This window comes from Chlorocebus sabaeus, chromosome 21, assembly GCF_047675955.1.
Source record: "Chlorocebus sabaeus isolate Y175 chromosome 21, mChlSab1.0.hap1, whole genome shotgun sequence".
NCBI classification, from domain to species: Eukaryota; Metazoa; Chordata; class Mammalia; order Primates; family Cercopithecidae; genus Chlorocebus; species Chlorocebus sabaeus.
Window position 1 is genome coordinate 81238285 of NC_132924.1, and position 22852 is coordinate 81261136.

Consider the following 22852-nt stretch of genomic DNA (forward strand, 5'->3'; position numbering starts at 1 on the left):
AGACAAAGCTATGGATTGTGAATGTGGCCCACATTGTAGAGGGGAGGAGAGGCCCTGACATGCTGTTCTGAAGTGAGTGACAGACATGCCCTCCAGGTGGAAACACCAAGCTTGGCATAGCACTTTAAGGTTCACTTATATAACATGTGATCCAAATCACCGTGGAGGAGGGCAGCTCTGAGCCAGCAGGAGGTCTTGTAGGTGTGGGGCTGGGACCAGGGGGCTGGAGAATAATGGGCAGGTGGTGGAACATGCAAACATGCTGGGGCTTGGCTGTTTGCAGTGGGGTTTGAGAAGATTAGAAGAATGAGGGTGGAGAGAAGGGAGAGGATGACATATATTCGATACCTGTAGTGTCCTCTTCAGGCAGGAGAGTTAAGAAATCCAAGTCGCCTGTGATTCAGGAGGGCAGAGTCCAGGCAAGCAGAAGAGAGGGGCCGGGCCCAGGCAGGCACCAGGAACCAGGCTTTGGGAAAGGAGGCAGCGCCTGATTTCTTGAACCTTTCTCAAAAGGCTAGGAATATCTAGTCCTGTTTCTCATTCAAATGTTTTTGGTATGTCCTGTTTTATTAGGTCTGTTTGTATTTAGTTTTAATTTTCTCTGCATAGAACAGCCATTTTAAAGTAGAAATAAAAACTTTCACCATTTTAAAACATTAGGCAATATATGTTTGAAAAAGTTAAAAATCACAAAGAGATCAAGACTGTTTAATCGTTACTTTTTTGAGGGAAATGCAGTCACATTTGCCTGTACCATTACATACACCATTACTTGGACATTCACACTCAATTGGGAACATACATTACAAAAGAGAGAGGAACTTTTAAAACCACATTTAATTTTTAATACAAAACCTGTTGCACTATTACAGGTGTGATACAGAAGTGACCCTTTCATGCACAGATAAATTTCGCATCTACCAGTATTTTTCATCTACCAGAGGAAAAACTGTGTTTTTATTGTTCTCCCAAAATATTGGCAAATTTAAAGTAACTTTTAATCTCTGTGCTCTCTGATGCCAAGGCAAACCTGTTTTGTCTTTTTGTATTTTCAATAGACAGGTGGATCTGTGAAAAGTGAATATAGAGACATGAAAGTATTTAGGGCCATCTTTATCTGGGATTACTTTAAATTATGCTTTACCTACATATATCAAAGACGCCAGGTTACTAGGCCTACTGTGCCCCATAGGCAAAGCTCTGAAGATTTCATCGAGAAATCTGCCGTCAATATGTAGAAAAGTTCACTATTTCAGTTTCACAGCAAAAAAGGCAGGGGGAGGGGGGATCCCAGTACATATTTAAGTAGATGCTTTCCAATCCCATTCACTGCATTAATTAGCTTACTTCTTATACAGTACAACATAAACATTGCATGTTTATTTGTATGTAACACCTATAAGCATATAGCATCTACACTTTAAGTGTATTTACAAATTCAACAAAATATCTACATATAAAAAGCTTTACTTAAAATTAAACTTGATGCAAGTTATGAGAAACCAATTTATTGGCAAATGAAACTGAGCATTCCTTCAACCATAGGTTGTTATAGATTTTCATATTTGGAGGTAACCCATTTGATAGATATTGTTTATGAATATGATAGAATATATACTTTTTAAACTGCAGATGTAATCCCTTGGACTGTTGGCCTTTTAAGCACTTGTCAGATTCCTTAGATTCTGAAATGTGTCCACAGCAATTTGCATACACGTTGTTTAATGCTGCAGAGTTTTGAACACTCACATAGATAAAGTCTTGGAGAAAAATATATTACTGTTGGCATGCTGTTGTATGCTTTTAGTGCTGGAATAACTTAGTTTTTAAAATTAATTTTCTAGCATGTTGACATCTTTCTTACTGAATGTAACAGAAATCATAGAGGATCACAAAATCATCATGTGCTTCAGTTGGTGACAAAGCTTTTCTTTTTATGCTTATGAGGAAATGCTATTTCAAATAAACTGTCTTCTTATTTTTATTTTCATGTTTTCTTCTTTTCCCAGCATTGCAGTTTTCATGAACTCTGCTTTTTAAAAGTTACTTTTAGACAATGACAGTAATCTAGGACTCAGAATGGACTGGACCAGCTGATACAAAATGCAGTATGTTATGGAATGCTTAATGTCTGAAGGCACTGTATGTGTCTTGCCCTGTGTTCTCTGGAATAATGTTTGAAATTTAATTTGAATGATTTGTTTTTGATTCTTTCAGTATGGCACACATGCCGAAATGCATTGCAATACACCTTGTTTATGCCTAAAAACAACCCAACATAGAAATGATGTAAAAAGAACACTGTGCTGCTGTAATGCCTGGAAGATTAAGAAGCCTATGGAGTAACAGGAGCCAAGAGTAGGTAACAGTTCTCGGTAAGCATCAGCAATGCGACTGTCATAATGAACTCATTTAGCAAGTATATACTGTACATACTGTTCCTAACAGTCTCCCAAAAAGACTAACGACAGCTATACATAGAGTCACCAATTTCACAACAATGTCCACAAAGACATTGAAGTTCTAGAGAATACTACAGTAACACTCTTGACAATGAAAACGGAATTCATATATAGGGGTTCCGCTGAGGATAGTATAAACAAAGTATCAAACCATGTTTTCATAACATACACGGGTATGTCTTTTAAATGTGGAGCATTTTTCATGCATCATATTGAACTGTATCCTGAAGAGGAAATAGCAGGATCTGTTGGTGATGTCACATTATTTTTTTTTACCAGTTCTGAGGAAATCAAGAATACCCATTTTGAACGAAAAAGTATGCACTTTGCATTCCAGTTCACATTAACATATCATTTGACTGAGTTATGTTTTTGCTCTAACTATTCTCATAATATTAACATACAGCAGAAAATATACTCTCTACCCATATGTTCATAGTATGAGAGGGCTGACAAACAAGTGCTTAGGATAAACATTCTAGAGAAATGGAATATTGGCAAAGAGCTTAAAAATTAAACAAAGGAATTCATGGCGTTGACAGGAGAAGGTGCCTCTGAGCTTTCGTTTCCTTCAGCCGGCTCTTTCTCTTTCTTACCACTGTATTGTCCAATAAAGGAGCCATCCTCATTGAACTGGCCATTAACCCCTTCTCCATAGTCAACTAGGCTGTCGTCACTGTCTTCTTTTTTCACAGTCCTGTCTGAAGGAGTTCGACTTCCTTTTTTCAAAGGCTTGTGGTCTTCTGCGTCACTGGAAGAAAGAGAAAACATTTTTGTTGAGATTGGCATTTAGGTAACATTTTTTGTTTTTAAAGACCATGCATGCAAATTATGAGAAAGCATTTGGAGTCCTGGGCTTCTCTGGCCAAATCTAATTGTCAAGTTGACTCCAATGACGAGGATGAGTTGGAATGGAAATCAGGAGCAGAAATGGTTGAATCATGAAGTCTTCAGTAGAGTGGATGGCTCTCAATTGTGTATGTTAATTTCAATGACAAATTCTGATTCCTGAGTTGAAAGCAATCCAGAAATAATCACAAGCATTAAATAAGAAAGAATTAAGAAAAGGAGAAAAATCATCATTATTTTGAATTCAAAAAGGCAAAAGCTTATGGCAAGTAAAGAAGTTAGTATGTTAAACTGCACAATATCTCTGATTCCTTGGTTGTGAATGGAGCATGATTTTGGTTAGGTGTGAAATATGGATTTTTTTTTCTGAGACAGAAGGAGAAGCAAAATCCTGCATTTCAAATAATTTTGTTATCAATGCAGGCCAGACTGTAAACTTCAACCTTACCTTTCAAGAGACCTACAAATCCCATTAAAAGGATGCAGAAGAAACAAATGAAAATAGCCTAAGAAGAAAAGCAAAATCCTTATACTGATAGCACACAGTTTTTTTTGTTTTTGTTATTGTTTTGGTAAAAATTTTAGTTAATGAGTAAAGATTTATTAATCTGGAAAGAGACGCACTTTAACTTAAAAGCACTACATCTGTACTATGAATGGCATGCCAATATATTCTAAAGAATGCGAGTGATTCCAAACATGTAATAGCAAATGCTTCCTACACTTATGTTAAGCCCCCAGCTCCCTTATTCCATGTGTGTTATGCAGCCTGACCACGCTGGATGGGAATCTGAGGAGTATACTTTAATAGGACTTTACAAGATTCCATTATTACAATTTTTTGCTTATTTCTCTGTTGAACCCCTAAGCACAATTTCTGGAAGTTGAAGAGTAATCATTATGTTTTTGACTGTTTACCCTTATGGTCAAATAACTAGTTATGCATATTGATCTATTTTTAAATAGGTAACATTTGTGAAAAAAATAGGAAAAGGCAATGACAGGATCCAACATTTTGTTTTCTTTCAAAGAACAAAAATGCAAGGCAAAATAGGAAACATATACAGTATTAATAAAAATGAAAAAGCCTTAATACACAAAAGGTATCACTGGCTGCAGTATTTAATCTAGCAATTTGTGCTAAGACTTTACTGCTCCCTCTGTTTCAGACAGTGACTTTTCTTTTTCTAGCCAAGATACAAATATTTCAAGATGCGTAAGTATCCTGGCTCTTTTGTCAATAACTTTTACTAGGGATTTCAATTTTTCTCCAAGAAGAAAATCTCAAGTCTGGGAAATAATGCTAGCATAATATCACACTGGCATATGCCACTGAAAACAACCTGTTTCGGTAATACACGATTTCTTGTTGCACACTGAATAAACTATATGATCATCACTGCTAATAAACAACTGGAGAGGAGTCATCTTGGGGTGGCCTGTGTTTGGGGGCACTTCAGAGGACATAGCATTGAGTGTCTAACCTGTTATGAAAACAGCCTACACAACATCTCTGGGGTTTAATTATTAAATACTTCCTGTGAAATGTAGTTCATGTTTCAGTGTGACAGTTAATTCAGCTGAAGAATTCAAAATAGGCAGAATTTTGTCACCTGAATTCCAATGACTACCCTTATTCTGCCTTGTAATAGAGCGTCCCAAGGAATACACTACTGGAAATTTGTCATCTGTGGCATTTCTTTGGTCTAGCCATCTATCCACCCATCCTTTCATCCAATAAATGTTTACTGAGTGCCTTCTCTAAGACAGATTGTTCTCGGCACTGGGAATATAGCAGCAAACAAAATAGATTAAAACCCTCACCTCACTGGCTTTATTTCTAGTGGAAGAAAATACAATTAACAATCAATATAATAAAAAAATATGCATATATTATGTCAGAAGATGGTTATCACTATGCAAATTATAGAGCTGAGTAAAGACTACAGAAGGTGTTGGAGAAGGGATGGAGAGTTGGCATTAAATAAGATGTCCAGGAAGGCCTCGTCAAGCAGTGATATCTAGTCAACCACTTTAAAAGAGGTGAGTTAGCAAGGTGGACAGTTGGAGGGAGAGCAGTTCATGCAGGAGTAACAAGCAGTATAAATGTCTTGAGGTGAGGGCAAGACTGGCATGTTCTAGGAACACTAAGGAGCTTGGTGTGGCTGGAAAGAGAGAGAGACACACAGAGTAGGAGAGTAGGAGTTAAGTAAGGGGAGTGGCAGGGCTAAATCAGGGCCTGTGGGACATTGTAAGGATGCTGCCTTTAACTCTGAGTGAGATAGGAAGCCCTGGGAGGGTTTTCAAATAATAAGTGACATGCTCTGACTTATATTTTAAAAGCACTACTCTGCCATCAATGTTGAGAATAGCCTACCTTAGAGGGCTGGGGTTGGTAAACTACAGTAAAATTAGGCCATGCCTATTTATCACATAATGTCTATGGCTGCTTTTGCGCTACAACAGCAGAACTGCAGAGTTGCAGCAGAGACCACGTGGCCTGTAAAGTCTAAGATATTTAGTTGACCAACCTCTGCTCTAGAGAGTCAGGGGAGAATATTACAATAATCCAGGAGGGAGATGACTGTGACTTGGACCAGAGTGGAACACTGGAGGTGATATAAGATGCTCAGATTATGAACATATTTTGAAGGTAGAGCCAATAGGATTTTCTGATGGGTTAGATATGGAATAACAGAGAAAAAGATTTTTGGTTTGAGCAACAGGAAGCTTGGAAGTACTGTTACTATGAAGTGGAGCATGTTGGGAGGGGAAAATCAATGGTTCCATTTTGGGCATATTAAAGTTTAAAAATATGTCCTGAGAACCATCCCTTTAATCATTTTATGAGGCTAGTATAACATTGATATCTAAAACCAATAAGAACACTTCAAGAAAGTCAAACTACAGGCTAATCTCATTCATGAACATAGATGAAAAAACCCCAAACAAACCATGACCAAACCAAATTTAGCAATCTACGAAAAAGACAATATTTTGTATCCAGGTTGGGTTTATTCCAGGAATGCAGGTTTATTTTAGCATTAAAACATCAATTCATATAATTCATCATTTTAGCAGAAGAAAATAAAAATGTGATAATCTCAGTAAATTTAGAAAGAGGTATATGAAAAAATTCAACACCCATTCATGATAAAAACATTAGGAATAGAATGTATTTTTACTCCTAACATTAGGAATAGAATGCATCTTCATTAACCTGATTAAGGGTAGCGACAAGAAACCTAAAGTGAACATCAAAAACTTTGTTTGAAATCAGAAATAATAATGATGGCCACTTCTAATAAATTAGAATTATTAGAATTAGAATAAATTAGAATAAACCACTTCTAATAAAAACTGCATTAAAAATCCTAAGCAACTTTATAAGAAAAAGAAATAGATGAAAGGAAGCTATCATTATTCATAACTGATATGATTGTGTATATAAAAAAATCCAGATGAATCTACAGGTAAATGTAAGAATATAAAGAGATTTTTCATAATGTTGCTTGATACAAGATTGGCATAAAAGTCAAGTCTACTTATGCTCTTGCAAACAATTAGGAAATAAAATTTAAAATGTTATTCCATTTATGAGACCATAAATATGAAGTATATAAAGACAAATCCAACAAAAATAAGTGTAAGACCTCTGAAGAAAATAAAACTTTTATTCAGGGTTATTAAAGAAGATCTGAATGAGTAGAGGAATGTTCTACATCCATGGATGGAAGACTCAAATATCATAAATATGTTAACCTTCCCCATATTGCCCTTTAGTTGCCATTTATTTCCAGTAAAAGCTCAGCAGGTTTTTATGTGTATCTTGGCAGGCTGATTCTATGATGTACAAATAAATGAAAAGGGCTAAGAATATTTAAAAGGCTCTTGAAGAAGACAACTGAAGTTAGAGAACTAGACCTAGCAGATATGCAGACTTATTAAAACCTATATTATTAAGACAATATAGTCTTGGGGCAGAGATAGGCAGATTGACCAATGGAATGGAATACAGGATCTTGAAACTGGGGGAAGATCTTTTTGTTAGTTTTATTCCTACATCATATTTTTATGCTATCATAACTAGAATAAATTTTAAAGTCTTATTTTCCAATTGCTTGCTGGTACATAGAAATATAAGACTTTTATGTTAATTTTGTGTCAAGCAACATTACTGAACTCTGTTATTATAATATTTGCTTGTTGATTCATTTGGGTTTTTACATACAAAATCATATCAGTTATAATTAACGACCAGCCAAGAAGGGGCTCTCCCGAAACATCCATTCACTCCAGTTTAAGGGCTGTGGCGGAGGAGAAAATCAACAGCAACACAGGCTATGCTTGAAAGAAGAGAAGGAAGTGGGATGCTCCCTCCTCCAACAGAGTCTTTCCAGGAAAAGCCATTCAAGGGCAGTGAGATCTTTTGAAGACCAGTCTTTAATAAGTGGTGTGATATAATATCATACTTCAATAATTAGAAACTGGTTAAGTGAGAAAAAATCACTGTGTGTCATACGCACAGTGCTGCCACATGGTTTGTGTTCAACAAGCATACATGTCCATCTCCCATCACATCTCTTCTCTCCACTCCAGGTCCCTACTTCAGAGAGATTTTTTTTTTTTTTCTAAGAAATACCTTATGCAACACACATGCAGAACTTTCCAGGTGTAATGAGTGGTTACGACTGCGTGAAGCACTGTATTAGGGCTTGCCTTTCTCAATTCCAAGATGAATTTTGTAATGAAATAGTAAATAAACTGCTTTTGACATTGTATTCAGTGAAGTTGCCATGTCAAGTTTAAATATGAAGGGAGAGTTTCCCAAATGAGATGAATCAAGAAGTCATAGAAGATGATTTAAAAGTTATATATATATATATATATATATATTTAGCAGACCTTGATTTTAATCAAGTTTTAATGGAGTAGGCAGCAGTATTATTCAAAGCTTTACAAAACAAGTAAAAATTCATTCACATTTTAATGAGAATGTTTAAGGAATCAGACAATTATTAGTTTTGGATGTCAAAGGTTGAATGGATTTCAAAATAAGACATATATATATAAAGTATCCAGTATACAAGTATTGACACAATATCAAGTATATTCTTGAGACTTAGATTCATGAATCAAGATCATTGTGCAGTGGAAAGAAATGTTCCTATCACAATGCTAAAACTGCATGACTTCCCCTAGAAGACTCCCTGTACCACCTTCCTTCTATGCTGCCCACCTGGCTTTACCTTCCTGCTCCTGTTCCCTTGGTACCTTAGTTACATCTCTTTCATAGCACTTTTCACACTCTGGTCATTGTTCTTTTACTTTCCTGCATCCATCACTAGGCTATAAACTCCCTAAGTGGGACCAAATTCTATTGGTTTGAATATTCCCAAGTCCTGGCATATAGTAGGCACTCAATAAATACTGGCAGAGTGAGTTCACTGTAAAATAATAGAGGAGACAGTGGGCATTTTAGAACTTTTTAAAAAAATTCTAACATAAAACATTTCATTCCCTCTTAGTTTTGTGATGGCAGACAAAGCATTGGAATATATCCTTTCCTTTCTTTTTCCCTAAGAATAAATTTTTAGGGAGTTCAAATTGTGTTTCAACAGTACTCTGTTCAGAAGTGTGCACATCTGTTAAATCCCACTGAGTAAAATTCGGCAACAGCAGGTGAATCTGTGATAATTCTGTCAGGTTTTCCTGTCGTTACCACCCTCCCATGGCCAAACCACATCGCAGCTCAAGTGACATTCATGACCGAAATACTCTTTCCTACCCACTCTCTAAAAGTTCATTATTATTCTACTTACAAGCCAGTTCATATTTGTAAGCAAAACAACTCTAATGTGTATAACGAATGCAACACATCTTGGCATCATTCAAGCCTTATGAGCATGGGTTAGCATGCTTGCCAAAAGCCCATGTTCACATGAATGACAAGATTCATGTGGCAAGAGCCACCAATTACGTAGTAAGTTATGAGTTCAAGTAATATGGGCATATGGTTTATGACCTAGGTTTATTCTGGTTTTAAGGAAAATGGATCTAAAGAATAAAACAATACTTACACTGTTGGTTGCATTGTTTCTCTGATTTTTCTATATGCTAGTAAGGATGCAGATCCTACTGTCTGTATAATTAAAGAAACAAACAAAGAAAGCTGCAGGCTTCCAACAGAGGGTAACTGCTTGGGGGTGGGTGTCAGAGTAAGGGCACAGGGTTATAGCATATAATCACATTTGGCCACCAGTGAGGTTCTATCCCTCTTTGCACTATGAAATATCATCTGGCTCAGAGCCAGCCATGTAGAAATGGTTTCATCCTCAGACTGGTGAATAAGCAAATCAGAAATGGAATTAATTTACACTTAGGCAATAGTCCTAATTTTGTATGTGTCTGGTCAGCACAATAATTTATTTTTGAAATAAAAGAGAGTAAGAATCAATAAATAATACAGAGCTCAAAGCTTCCAGAAGGTGCAAAGCAGAGACAGGACCCTGGTGATTTCAGGAAGTGCATGACACTTAAATGTATTATTAAAAATAAAAGATTCTATTAATAAACAGTTGGAACTGTTTTCATTAATCACAGACTCTAAGATAATAAACATGTTTGGATTTCTTTAAATAGAAAATAAACCAAAGGGAAAACATTCTGAGGTAGTGTCAGGAAATCAAAGGACAAAGCCCTATCTTTGTAAACCAAAGTAAAAAACGTGGCTGGAATTTTGGGGAAATGATTTTGCTTGTGGGATTGTCCTTAAGAACTTTTAGTTTCATTGAAAAAATTATATCATTGAGTTATGTTTCAAGTTGAAGACACCCATCAGAACCTGATTTCCCTTGGCACCTCCCAAATTTATCATTACATTTATGACAAGTGGTTTTGTCTTTGTATCAATTGGGTTTACACTCAATAAGCCCAAATGAAAAGTCTTTCTTTCCTGAGAAACTAAGGCCTAAGCTAAAGACAGCTATTTGAAAACACTTTACCAACACAGCACATATAAATTAACACTAAGACAAAGAAATATGACCAAACAGACGTAAACACAGTGATTATGAGACCAGTAACCAAATACTTGCCATGTACTGCTCCAGACACAAAATTCTATTAAAGTTGTTAGTAGATGGCTCATAGAAGAAAACAGAAATTATAGAACTATGAATCACAGGCAATGGCTGAGTTGAAAGTAAAACTAACAGTCTTTTAATTCCAAGCTAGTTCATAAAACTCAAACTCCGTTTTTTTGTTTTGTTTTGTTTTGTTTTTAATAGATCCAGGGGGTACATGTGCAAGTTTGTTACATGGATACATTGTAGAGCAGTGGGGTTTGGGCTTCTAGTATACCATCACCCAAATATTAACCTTGATTTTAGTCAAGTTTTAATGGAGTAGGCAGCAATTATCTGGGAAAGTCACATGACCTCAGATCATGGTTTCACATCGCCATAAGAGCAAGGTGATGTTTGAGACCCACGTGGTGAGCAGTATATTGCCAGATTCACTGAGGCATGATAATGTAGAATAGGAGCCCATCACCATGTGGAGAATGTATGAAAGACAATAGTTTATTTCCAACTCATGCAAATACATATTTTTTTTTCAGGCCACATTAAACATTTTGCTTCATCACAATAAATAAGGGAGTGGTATGCATATCCTGTAGATAATTATAGCCACAAGAAGTCTTACAAATAAGAAGTTATTTAGTAACTGTCAGCTTACCTGCTTTACAGGAGAAACATGTAGAAGGGTGAATTATTTCAGCGAAGTTCTACTCATCCAGATGCCCTAGGCTATGGGCTTCTGCAGGCTGCTCTAATGTGTTACAAAACCCTCTTGGGTGAACTGGGTATGGATGCTGCATGAGGTTTTCATACACCTTCAGCTCCAGAACCAACTTCTGATATCAAGACAACCCTCACTACTCATTTTTCTGTACCATGAGATACAGAAATTCTGAGAACTTTTTGAAACCATAGTTATCTCTCTTTAAGAGATCAGAATATAAAAACTTAGGGGCTGAGATAATAAGGGAAAACACAGGTATCTGCATGGAAACTGATATGAAAGTGATTTTTATTGAAAATAAATGTTTTTTTTTCTCAATCAGTTCTATATTTTTCATCCTTAGCATTATGTCACATGAAATTCTATGATACTGACATGATAGTGACATGGAAAAACCAAAAATGAGCTCTGGAGACAGGTAAAAAGTAACATAAATATCTTCTCTACAAATGCTGCCTGGTAATCACAATAGTGAAATATTTTATTTCACCTAAAAGCCTCTTCATCTTGCAAACAATGTCTCAAAGTGGGCTTAATGCATATTTAAAAGGTATTTTATATAAGCAAGAGGCTTCTAAAAAGAAAAGCAAGGTAAAGAAGGTATTTTAAAAAGGTAGACTTTTAGAATAACAGAATCCTCACATTTTATTTAAATAAATACATATTTTGTTTCTGTTTTTAAATCTAAAATAATATTTTCCTTCTCTTGAAAAGATTTATCTTTGTTTAAAGGGAAGATTGTTTAAAAATTTAGCACATAGGTTATATTAACATTTTCCCTTAATGATGGAGTCAAGCCAAGAATGTATTATCAAAGTTCCGTGAGTAACACATTGCCTAGAGGGCTATGATATTTCTTAATAGTTAACAGCTTCTAAAACAATCTAGTCACCATTTCATGATTAAAGGGCAAGGGTATGGGTATTGTTTAGGAAAACTAGCTTCAAATTCTAGATGAAAAAGTCTGTTCACACTGGTTTTATTACAGCATATTTAGAAGATGACAAGTATAGTTTTCTTTACAACGCAGGCATTGGGGGGTCTTTTTTGTTGTTTTAATGCTCATAGTAGCACACTGGCTTTGCTAGATGAGATTGATCAATACAGCATGGGCCCATGGAAAATATGACAAAGTGGGAGACATTCCACCTCCACAATTATGACTAAAATCAAAATTTAGTTTTTTAATGAAAAATGAAAATGTTTGACCATGAGGGACATGTAAACATTGAGACATGGAAGTATCCCTAAACTTTTATTTGAGGAAAATATGAGATGCCAGGCAGAGCATGTTCTGGCCGAGTTCTATTCTCGAGACTGTGTTCGTGTGGGCAGAGAAGATGAAGAGCAGAGAAGCAGGGGCTCACCTGTATTCTCCAAATGTCCCATCATCTTCCTTCATAGGCTGGATTTCAGGGTCAGCATGGGCATCTTCCTTTTCTTTAACTAAAATGTCAAAATGATATGATTTTCTGTTGATCCTGTTCTTTCTTATTCAAAGTCCATGAGAGCATTCTTTGAGATATACAGCAGTGAAAAATAATTCTATACACAAGTAGATGTTGTATAACCATATATATTGTGGCCACACATATATGCTGGTGTTTTATTTTTGAGGCAACCCAATAGAATGTACATTTATTAACACATAAAGTTGACTAGTCTCTCACCCAATAAATAAATAATTTTTAAGTTTCTAAGATTTTCCCCTATTTTACCAATCTATTTATTAACTATATTAATGGTTGCAAATTGTTTTTGTAAGCCTATTCTTTCACAGATTTTTTTTTCTTGTCATTGAAGGGAAAATGGTCAGGTAAAGGAAATATAAATTTAATGGGTCCGCTAAATTGAATAAACCATTACATCATAGGGAAAGCAATGTCACACATCACAATATGAAGACTTAGTTCATGTATTACTTCCTCTGAAAAACTCCATGCACCTTCCCTGCAATTCTCCCCTTGCCAGTTGGTTTTAGGTGTTACTTCAGCATCCATAACTTATGTGGAGTCTAAGAAAGTAGACTCACTACTGTTTTCAGAGAACAGATTGATTTAATCCTCCAAATGCCTTATGATCGTTGATAATGTTTAGGTTGCCATTATATAAAAAGGGATCAAAAGTCAGTTGAAGAGAAACTCCAAACTCATGGCTCTGGGAAGACATAATATTACAATCTACATGATTACCCCCATTATTTCTTTTTAGTTTAATGGATTATTATGTAGCATTATAAAGCAATTTTAATCTTTCTTTCTTACCTGGATATTTACCACCCTTGTTTCTTCTGATGAAGCAAACGATCAGCAAAATTAAGATAAGGAGAGCGACAGCACACATTAGACCAATGAACCAGCCCTGAGTTGCAATATCCACCTGCCGGCTTGCCATCGCTGGAAAATAAATCAACGGTGTTGGTGGCAATAGGTTAAGGGGAGATGGGAACTGCTGCAGTCTCTCAGAGTAAAAAATTGCCACATTATGTGAGCTTTCATATATTTTGCATGTGGCCCCAAATTAGGATCTGTCAATTATTAATCAGAAATTATATAAAAACTTTGAAAAATCTTCATTCATTAAAAAAATCAAATAGAGAAATCTGAATAATGATAACATTAAATGCTAACAAGCCCTGGTGAACATTGTGTTCACAGTTATTTTCACTATATATTCTCAATAAAAACAAATTCCCAAACCAATTATTCACTGTTAATAGGATACATTTTACATTAAGTACAATGAGAAAAATATAAAACTGAGTTTTAAACAGAATAGAATGTATACATCTAATTGAGTATTTTCTCTTCAAAGAAACTGCTTTTAGAGGCTAAACTGTCCTTGCAAGGCTGTTGTCATTTTCGATATTTTTTAGAAATCTGTTAAAAAAAAAACGGTCCACACAAGAAACCTTTCCAGATCAGAAAACCGGCTGTATTGTTTTATATAACAGCTCAAGTTGCACCCAAAATATTACTTAGGTTTGTTATTCACCTCATTCCTTAGATTTGTTATTCATCTCATTCACAAGAGTTGGTTCTGAGTGGAAATTTCTGAAAAACCAAATCTGCCCTCAAAGAATCAATATTTGTATTGCTAAGGATCCATTCAAAAGATTGGCATATCTCTCAGTCAGTGAAATCATTATTTGCCCAAGTGACTAGTTTGAAAAGAAAGTACTCACTTATGTGTATACATATCCTTTCAGTGTTCATCTATTCTGTTTAATAAATGTGAAACCCCTTATTCCATCAGTCATAATAAGCAAAATTTCTAAGAAAACCACAGAATAATTAGCATTTTGGATATTATTTTAAAGTATCAATCTTATGGGAAAAAGTGCAGCATCAATGGCTATTCAGACATGCCCATGCAGATTTGCTTAATTAACTGGCATAAATTATTTTTTAAAAGACCTTTATTTTCTCTCTTTTGACCATAATCAAGATAAAACATTTTCTTCTTTTGACTCCATAAGCATGCTTATATCATGCTTTTAATTTGACTGAATTTCTTCTGAATATATTTTATACAGTTGAGTTAGGTGTGTGTGATCTCTGGATGCAGAAATAAACATGACTACGCATATCCCAGGTTCTGCCAATGTTGCAAAAATAGCATCTCATTGCCTCTTTTTCTCCATATAAAGTTTAGGGAGAAAAAGGAAATGCTAAAAATCAAGTGTGAAGAGGAAGGTAAAAAAATATGGACATATGTAGAATAAATAAAATGAGAAGCAAAAATACCTTATTTGAAATACAAGTCAAAGGCTGGTAGCCTTTTCCCAATAGGCCCTCATGCCTCATTAGTTAGTGAAGTTTTGAGCTGTATTATAGCCACATACAAGTAAAGCACCAGTTTAGGTAGTTTCTCCTTGCCATATACATACCACAGTCATGATGATGAAGATGAAGACAATGGTAATAACACTGACGGCTAACAGTTTTGGACCCTTACCATAAGCTTGGCACTGTGCTGAAGGCATATCTCATTTAATCTTTACAACAAGTCTCTGAGGTAGGCATCAGGAATAAAGCCATGCCCAGAGAAGATTAAGAACTTGCCGAAAAGTTGGAGCAACCTGTGTCTGACTCCAGAAAATATGCCACTAGCCATTATATTATACTGCTGTAATGCATTCCTAAAAATAATCCAGATATCAAATCAGCAAAAGTCTTCAGTTAAAGAATAAAATGCTATAGGCACTTCCTATTCTGAGACAGGCAAAAAGGTATTAAAGTCCATCATTACATCCGCTTTGGCAACATATTTCTTTCAATTAACGCCCAGTCTGTGCTTTTTCTTCAAAACTGAACCAAAAACCAAATGGCATGAAGTCTTTTAAGCATTTGACTAAAGTTAGTTCTTGTTTTTAGTGTGCTGATTTACAGCCCTGTCATAATAGATTCAGCATTTACATTTTTCATCTAATTAAATGCAACTAAAAAGGGAAAAACAAGATACTCAGGTACCAGCAAAGATATTGTTCTACAAGGATGGTGACTGCCAAAATCGAACTACTGACTGGCAGTTTGCTGCTATGCAACCATGCAAAAACTGGATGGATGTTTGATGGGTGTTGTATAAACATCCACACTGACTTTGAATTTCTGCCTCTATGTCTAAAGAAAAAATATTTCACTGCCCTATTATTTAAAGTAGGCAGACACAATATGGTAATAGGTGCATGTGTGCACACAGTCACATTCAGACACACACAAGTACACCAGAAATTGATATAAAACAGAAACTGTGTAAATGGAATAAAAACTTCTATTGACTTTCCATGCATAAAATAAAAGATTTAAATTCCAGAATGATTAAAAGAGGCTTCAAGCCTTTTCAGGACAATCTAAAATCATCTGGGACACACAAATCCAAGCCATAACCACGATAGTGCACCACAAACACACACACACACACACACCCACCCCCTACACAGAGAGAATTAAACTTATGGGGGTTTCCTTCTAGAGTCAGTTTCAATGGGTGGGTATCACCACCCATTGAAGGGCTGGGTAGGGCTGAGTAGTGGAGTAAAAAAGAATCTTCATTATCTGAATTTTTAAAAAAATAAAATTATATTCATGTATTATGTGAGTAATCCACAAAATGATAAATTAAAAACATATAAAGAACATGAAAATAGAATGAGATTTGCTTTGTTTTCTGTAGGTCAGCTTTACCACAGTCTTCTGCTCTGGCGTTGCTTGCTGTCATGGATATCTGTGCTCTGTAGTAGGAGGTCTCTGAGGAAAATGCTCTTGAGTCCTCAGAACCATAGAATCAACATAGAAGAGAGACAGGGTGAGGGAAATGGTTATTTGTTCTCTACTATTTATGAAGAATGCACTATGGATGAAAATGTCCTGTTCAAATGCTTAGATGTATTTAGGAAGAGCAAAATGTGACCTTAACCAAAGTTTGGAGACAACTGACAAAAAATCCGTTAGGCCTCGGGAAAACAAATCTGTTTTAAATCCTTTGTGATGACAAGAAAGACTGGGTAATTGAGGGACACAGGTAAAAGAGGAAGGGGACGAGGTGGATGGCGTTAATGAGAGGTCAGATCTGGTCATACCAGATGGGGTGGCACTAATGAGAGGTCAAACGGGGGCAGGGAGTGGCGCTAATGAGCGGTCACATGAAGTGGGGTGGCGGTAATGAAAGGTCATTCCAGTAGTACGGGGAAGAAGTGCAGCATCAGGACACCGCCTATCTCGTTTGTTTTTCAGTTTGTGCCATAGGAAAAAAATTAAGAAATATACCTTAAAAATCCAGACTATAAAAGGGAGAGATGGCATAATGGTAGGAAGATTCATGAAACAACTGTAGATGAAAGTTGAGTCTAGGGTCCTAAAATTAGCAGAACTCAGAAGAAGAGAGAGAAGTAGATCATGAATGCAGAGTTTAAAAATTAGCCGATGATATGCTTTCATGCCAAACACTGACATCCTTACACCACGAACCTAGAGGGAAGAGAGGAGAGGAGAGGAGGAGCAGGAGCAGTGGCAGACGGTGGTTTCACACTGGAGTTAACCCAGCAGCCCCAAAGGATGGAGCATTGTGAACTGGGAAAAGGGAGGCCGTGTAATGGTAAACTGAGACATTCTAGAATGCTAGCAGCATTTGCTCTTACAGGTGATGTGTTAACTAAGGTCACTAGAGTTGACTCAATATTTGTTCTTTTTAATACATTTATATGTAAAAAGTGCCAAGAACTGGTTGTGACCTTGTTCTGTCTCTCCATCATGGGCTCACAAGAAGGTCCACCTATCATGATTCCTCATCTTGAACTATCTGGCAGTTGCTGCTGGAACTGTAGGCATTACACTGCTGAGTGAAAAATAATTTTCTAAAGGAGTTGTCCTTTGTCCTATAAAAGGACAAAAAATGCTACAACTTGATTTTTGAGGGTGAATCTAACTTTGGCTAAAGTCACTTTTTCCTTTCCTAAGCATTTCTAACAATTTTAACAACAGGTCATTTTTATACATAGTAGATTCTTCATAAATAATCCAGAACCAGTAACCACGTGCAGCCTGCAGGGGTCCAGAATCACTGACTGGATATACCAAGTGTTGACTGAAGCTGCCCTTTCTGAGACAGCCTGTCCTCCTTAGCCTATGGACCTTTGTGACCTTGCAGTGGGGTATAGGGAGGGCCTTTCTTCTGGAGATGGAAGGACAAGCTTCTAATCCCAGCTCTATCACGTTCCTACTGGGTGACCTGGCAGGTACTCCACCTCTCTGACTTGAGGGGTAAGTGGAATAATAATGATGCCTACAGCATAGGATTGTTGTAAGGACTGAATGAGAAAACCACTTCCTGCTGTATAGGAGAGCTGACTAAATGCTAGTCCCATTACTATTATTAGCATTCCAGCTATATATGAAGATAATATCTACTTGAGCTTTTAGTATTTTGAAAATAAAAGTTATCAATAACAACAAACAAAAACCTTGTAAACTAGCTACGAATTGATTAAGTATTACCCTTTTAAGTTTAACACACAGTTTTCCTAGAACTATGTACATAAATGGATATGAAATACAAAAAACAGAATAACAGAAAATGTGTGGTTTTCTTAAAACATTATGATTTTAGCAAACGAATATCTTTAAAATATAGTTTAATACATTATTGTTGGTTTCTTTTTTAAAACCACTTATGATTTATATTTTTCTAAACTGTAAAACGTGACTTTAAAAATCATAATGTTTTGTTAATGAAAGTAACAAAAAATACATTGTGTAATGTATTCTACAGGATATGCACATTTCTTTAAGAATGCATGCAGTGACTGAAAATAACATAGGGGTATGAACTGCAGAGTGAACGTGTACCACAAACAACTCTTGTTGAAATGTAAGTAAGCAGAGATTGTTCTCCATCTAGTGAGCAAATACGAATGTTCTTGCATTTCACATGAACATTTTTCTTTATTTTAGAAACTTCACTTTTTACTTGTATATTCTGATAATATTCACAGAAGTAAATACATACAGGCAGTAAAATTTGGTGTGATAAAAAATGTAGCATATGAATTGTACAAGTTCTTGTTCCATACAAATGTAATAATATCTCTATTAGTTGTCTAAGCAGACTGCAGGGTTCTGCTGGGTTGTAGGCCATTTTGAAATAAAGAATTGTGACTTTCTTTTCTTTTCTTTCTTTCTTTCTTTTTTTTTTTTTTTTTTTTTTTTTGAGATGGAGTCTTACTCTGTTGCCCAGGCTGGAGTGCAATGGAGCAATCTTGGCTCACCACAACCTCTGCCTCCTGGGTTCAAGCGATTCTCCTGCCTCAGCCTCCTGAGTAGCTGGGATTACAGGCACCCGCCACCATGCCCAGCTAATTTTTGTATTTTTAGTAGAGACAGGGTTTCACCATGTTGGCCAGGCTGGTCTCAAACTCCTGACCTCAGGTGATCCACCTGCCTCGGCCTCCCTAAGTGCTGGGATTACAGGCGTGAGCCACTGCGCCCGGCCAGAATTGTGACTTTCTTGTAAGTTCTTTCATCTTCAAAAGCACTTTAAAAATTTCAGTTTAACACTGAGGGAAAGTTTATACCTGTGATATGAACAATTGAATTCTTTACATAACATAAGTTAAAATCATATTTAAGTCTATTTTTGTGATGGTTTTTGGTAATAATGTGGCTAGAAGATGATTTGCTAAATTCCGTAATTCATTTGATATAAAGAACCAAAGACAAAAACCATAACTCCCAACCCAACAGGGCCCCATAGAAAGACATTCATGCCCTACCCATAACACAGCTCCACCAGCCCCCATCTCCAGCTGGAGCACCTGGCGGCCTCCACCTCTGAGCGGGAGCCAGAACAGGTGTGGTGTGCGCCTCACCTGGGCCTGTCTCAAACACATCCTCTGAACTCACAAAACCAGAGTCCCCCACAGCACCAACTCGAACTTTGTATGCTGTTCCTGGCATTAGACCCTTTAACCCAAAGAAGCTCCGAGAACCATTTACAATTTCTTTTCTCCATTCTTCTTTGCCTATGGAAATTTTGCAAAAACAACACATTTGAATATTTTAAGGGACCAGAAGTCACTTAATGCTTCAAGAAAGGAAAATTCTTTATAAGCTAAAGACAAGATGTAGGATGCTTAGATTTACCATTTTAGATTATTATAAATGTAGTCATATCAAATAAATCAATTTAAATGACCTACAGGAAAATATCCTCAAAGAAAAATAGACTGGGTATCTAGCTTGCTTATTAATTGTATGTATTCCCATTGTATTAATTCTCTTCTTTAACACAAAGGAAGGTTCTTTATCTGCACCTTGCCTTATGAAACTGTTGAGTTTCTCTAAAGATGTTTATTAAAAGAACTGTTATACATTAAATAGCTTAAATGAACTATGGGAAAAATTGTTTTTTAAGATTCACAAGATGAATCTTTTGGTAAACTTAAATGCCTTCCAATGTATCCAATTAATTGATTCAACTTTTCCCAGGTATTGGTTTTTCTAAAGGGATCGTCATTTCTAAAAATATTTACTTGCATGATAAAGGCTTAAACAGAAAGTTGGACTCTGTTCAACACTTTGTCACAAACATCGGCCACCTCATTTGTTCTATGTAAGCACATCTGCGTTTAGGAGGGGCACTGGGTTTTCACAGACTGCTGAAAGTGAAAGCTGCCCCATCTCCCAGTAGAGGTGGCCAGGATCTACGAAGAGTGCCTGACTTGAGAACATATCAAACATTAAAACATAATGAATGCTCTCCCAAAGTATTAATTTTCTGCAGTTTCTTATAAAATTCTGTTGGGCTAGTTAGGGCAAAATGAATACTTTCAAGTCAGTTTGATTTCTGTTACTTCAAAGTACAATTTGAAAAAAAAACCTTTTCTTTTTTCCCACTTGTACTTGCATTATTCCTTCCTATTCTTGTTTATGTGTTGTGGGCATAGAACCAGTTTTAAGTACTATGATATGAAAATAACATACGTAACGGAACATATGCCATCTGTTATTAATAACACAAAAAAGCAATTCCTAGTTGTGCATATAATACGTGGTAGGCTGACGGTTCACTATACTTTTTTTAGATAAGTCATTCATTTAATTGGATCAAGTTATTTTTCAAGATGATGTATACTAAATTCCTAAGAATGTTCTTAAGCTTTTAAAATGCATCCCCCAAACTAAAAATTGGGTAATGAAATTGTTTCTTACTGCCTGCTACACCATATTCAACATAAAAGTTCACATGCTGTGGTCCCTCATATTCCCAACTGATATTGGCATAGGTCTCAGCAGCTGCGGCAGTAAGATTGCTGATCCTGGGATTTACTGCTTGAACTAAACATACAATAGAAAAATAAAACAAACAATCATATTGCAGCACCATACACACGAATATAAAATAAGTTTAAATACTGTGAAATTATGCAAATAGAATTAAATAAGAATTTACAGCTAAAATTTAGGGTTCACTCATGCTTTGCTTTCATTACAGAAATTTTTTTGTTTCTTAAATTACAGCATTAGGAAATAAATATCAGAAATAATGATGCATGATATTAAAATATATGAGTTCTATTATATGGGTTCTAAACAATGTTAACTGTTGTCCATTAGATACAGTCTCAGGAAATGTCACCGTCTTCATTTATTAATGTGTGATGGAGAGGGGGATCGCTGAACAATCCCAGGGACAGATGTCGTCATGGAATGTCAGAGATTCCGAGGTAAACCCCAATACTATGTGGCTACTTTTCAATTCTATTTGTCATCTCAATGTAGGTCTTTGAAAAATCTGTGTTGGTGTGACAGAGAATGCCCCTTTGAACAGCGCTTTTGATCTGTTTTAAGAAACAGACTTCTTTGAGTATCAAACTCTGGGGAACTCAGGGACCCCAGGTAAGGAACCCCTGCTTTAGAGAATGATGGATGGTCAGGGGATGTTGGAAGAGAAGCTGCAAAAGAAATTTCCAGATATGTTCTATCAGAAGTTAAGAAAGAGTAAATAAAAGGAGTAAAAACTATTTAATGTAACATTTCCCAGAGAGCAAGACAATCTTACCTGTTAACTGTTTGTTACAAAGCATTTTCTGAAAAATCATAGTGCAACCTAAATAGCTTCTTAAAAATCCAAATTATGGAGACCAGATGATGCTACATGCTTGCTACTGGGTAAAGACAACATCTAAAGTCATTAAAAAATGTTATTTGAATACCCGAGGCTGGCAATTCTATCAGTCCTACCTCAACAGCATAAACTAAAAACGAAACATTTACAGATGTGTTAACTTCAGTAGTTAAAAAATAAGATCAATTTATTATCCCACATAAAATTTACTAGGATAGTAAATCAGACAGCATCAATGGGTTTACCAAGACACTAAAATTATATTCTAAGACATGTTTATAAAATGTAGAAGCTAAAGACCTTTGTTCAAAGCAATGTAATAAAATTACACTTCTTAGAATTAAGAAAAGAAAGATATTAAAGCGGTTAAATAATGCTCTTGACTTCTAAAATATAATTCAACAACACATGCAAATTTTGTATCTCTTTGTGCTAAGCATGGGGAAATAGCAGAGGGCAAAACTGATTACTGAATTATTCAGAGTCCTTCTGTGGACCTAGTTAATTTTAGTTTTCTGAGATATTCTTCTTATAGGAAAAAATAATAGGAATATGATCAATCAATGACAGCAAATATGCACACATGTGTAAAACATCGATGGCAACCCAGGAAAAACATTAATTTTCTTAAAAAATTTTGGAATCCTGAAACTAAGGAATTTAATCTTGGAGTAATTATGGAAGATGTTCAAGGCAGAACCACAATACTTCTAACACAAAGAGCATTTACTAACAGAAGAGCAAAGTACTTCTAACAAAAGAGCATTTAGTTTCTTTTTATTTTTTACATTGGTTTCTATGGGTGCTCCCTTCTCAGAGTTTCTTCTCTGAACGGTTCATTATTATTATTTTGTTTCTAGTTTTATTGAAATGAAATCAGTATCTCTAGGAGGTATCGACTCTCCTATGTTCATTGCAGCATTATTCACAAAGTCAAGATATGAAAACAACCTAAATATCCATTGACAGATGAATGGATAAAGAAATTACCATATATATATATACACACACATATAATGGAATATTATTCTGACTTAAAAAAGAAGGAAATCCTGCCATTTGCAACAACATGGATGAACCTGCAGGATACTGTGCTAACTAAAATAATCCAG

The 22852-nt window shown here is 35.8% G+C and overlaps 1 protein-coding gene across 50 annotated transcripts in view; it reads right to left on the bottom strand.

Moving 5' to 3' along the window:
• Positions 1-692: 692 nt before the first annotated feature.
• NRCAM (neuronal cell adhesion molecule) overlaps positions 693-22852 on the bottom strand; it is a 305485-nt gene continuing 283325 nt past the window's right edge. For 26 of the 50 annotated variants that reach the window (XM_007982586.3, XM_038004500.2, XM_007982583.3 and 23 more), the window contains 3 exons: positions 13382-13513; positions 12485-12563; positions 693-3213 (listed from right to left, as the gene is read on the bottom strand). In XM_007982586.3, the coding sequence (XP_007980777.1) occupies positions 2976-3213; positions 12485-12563; positions 13382-13513 (449 nt within the window). In that variant the 3' untranslated portion in view covers positions 693-2975. Of the gene's footprint in view, positions 3214-12484; positions 12564-13381; positions 13514-19482; positions 19636-20824; positions 20951-22852 lie in introns of all 50 variants that reach the window. The other 24 variants (XM_073009252.1, XM_073009263.1, XM_038004487.2 and 21 more) reach the window with 2 other exon arrangements.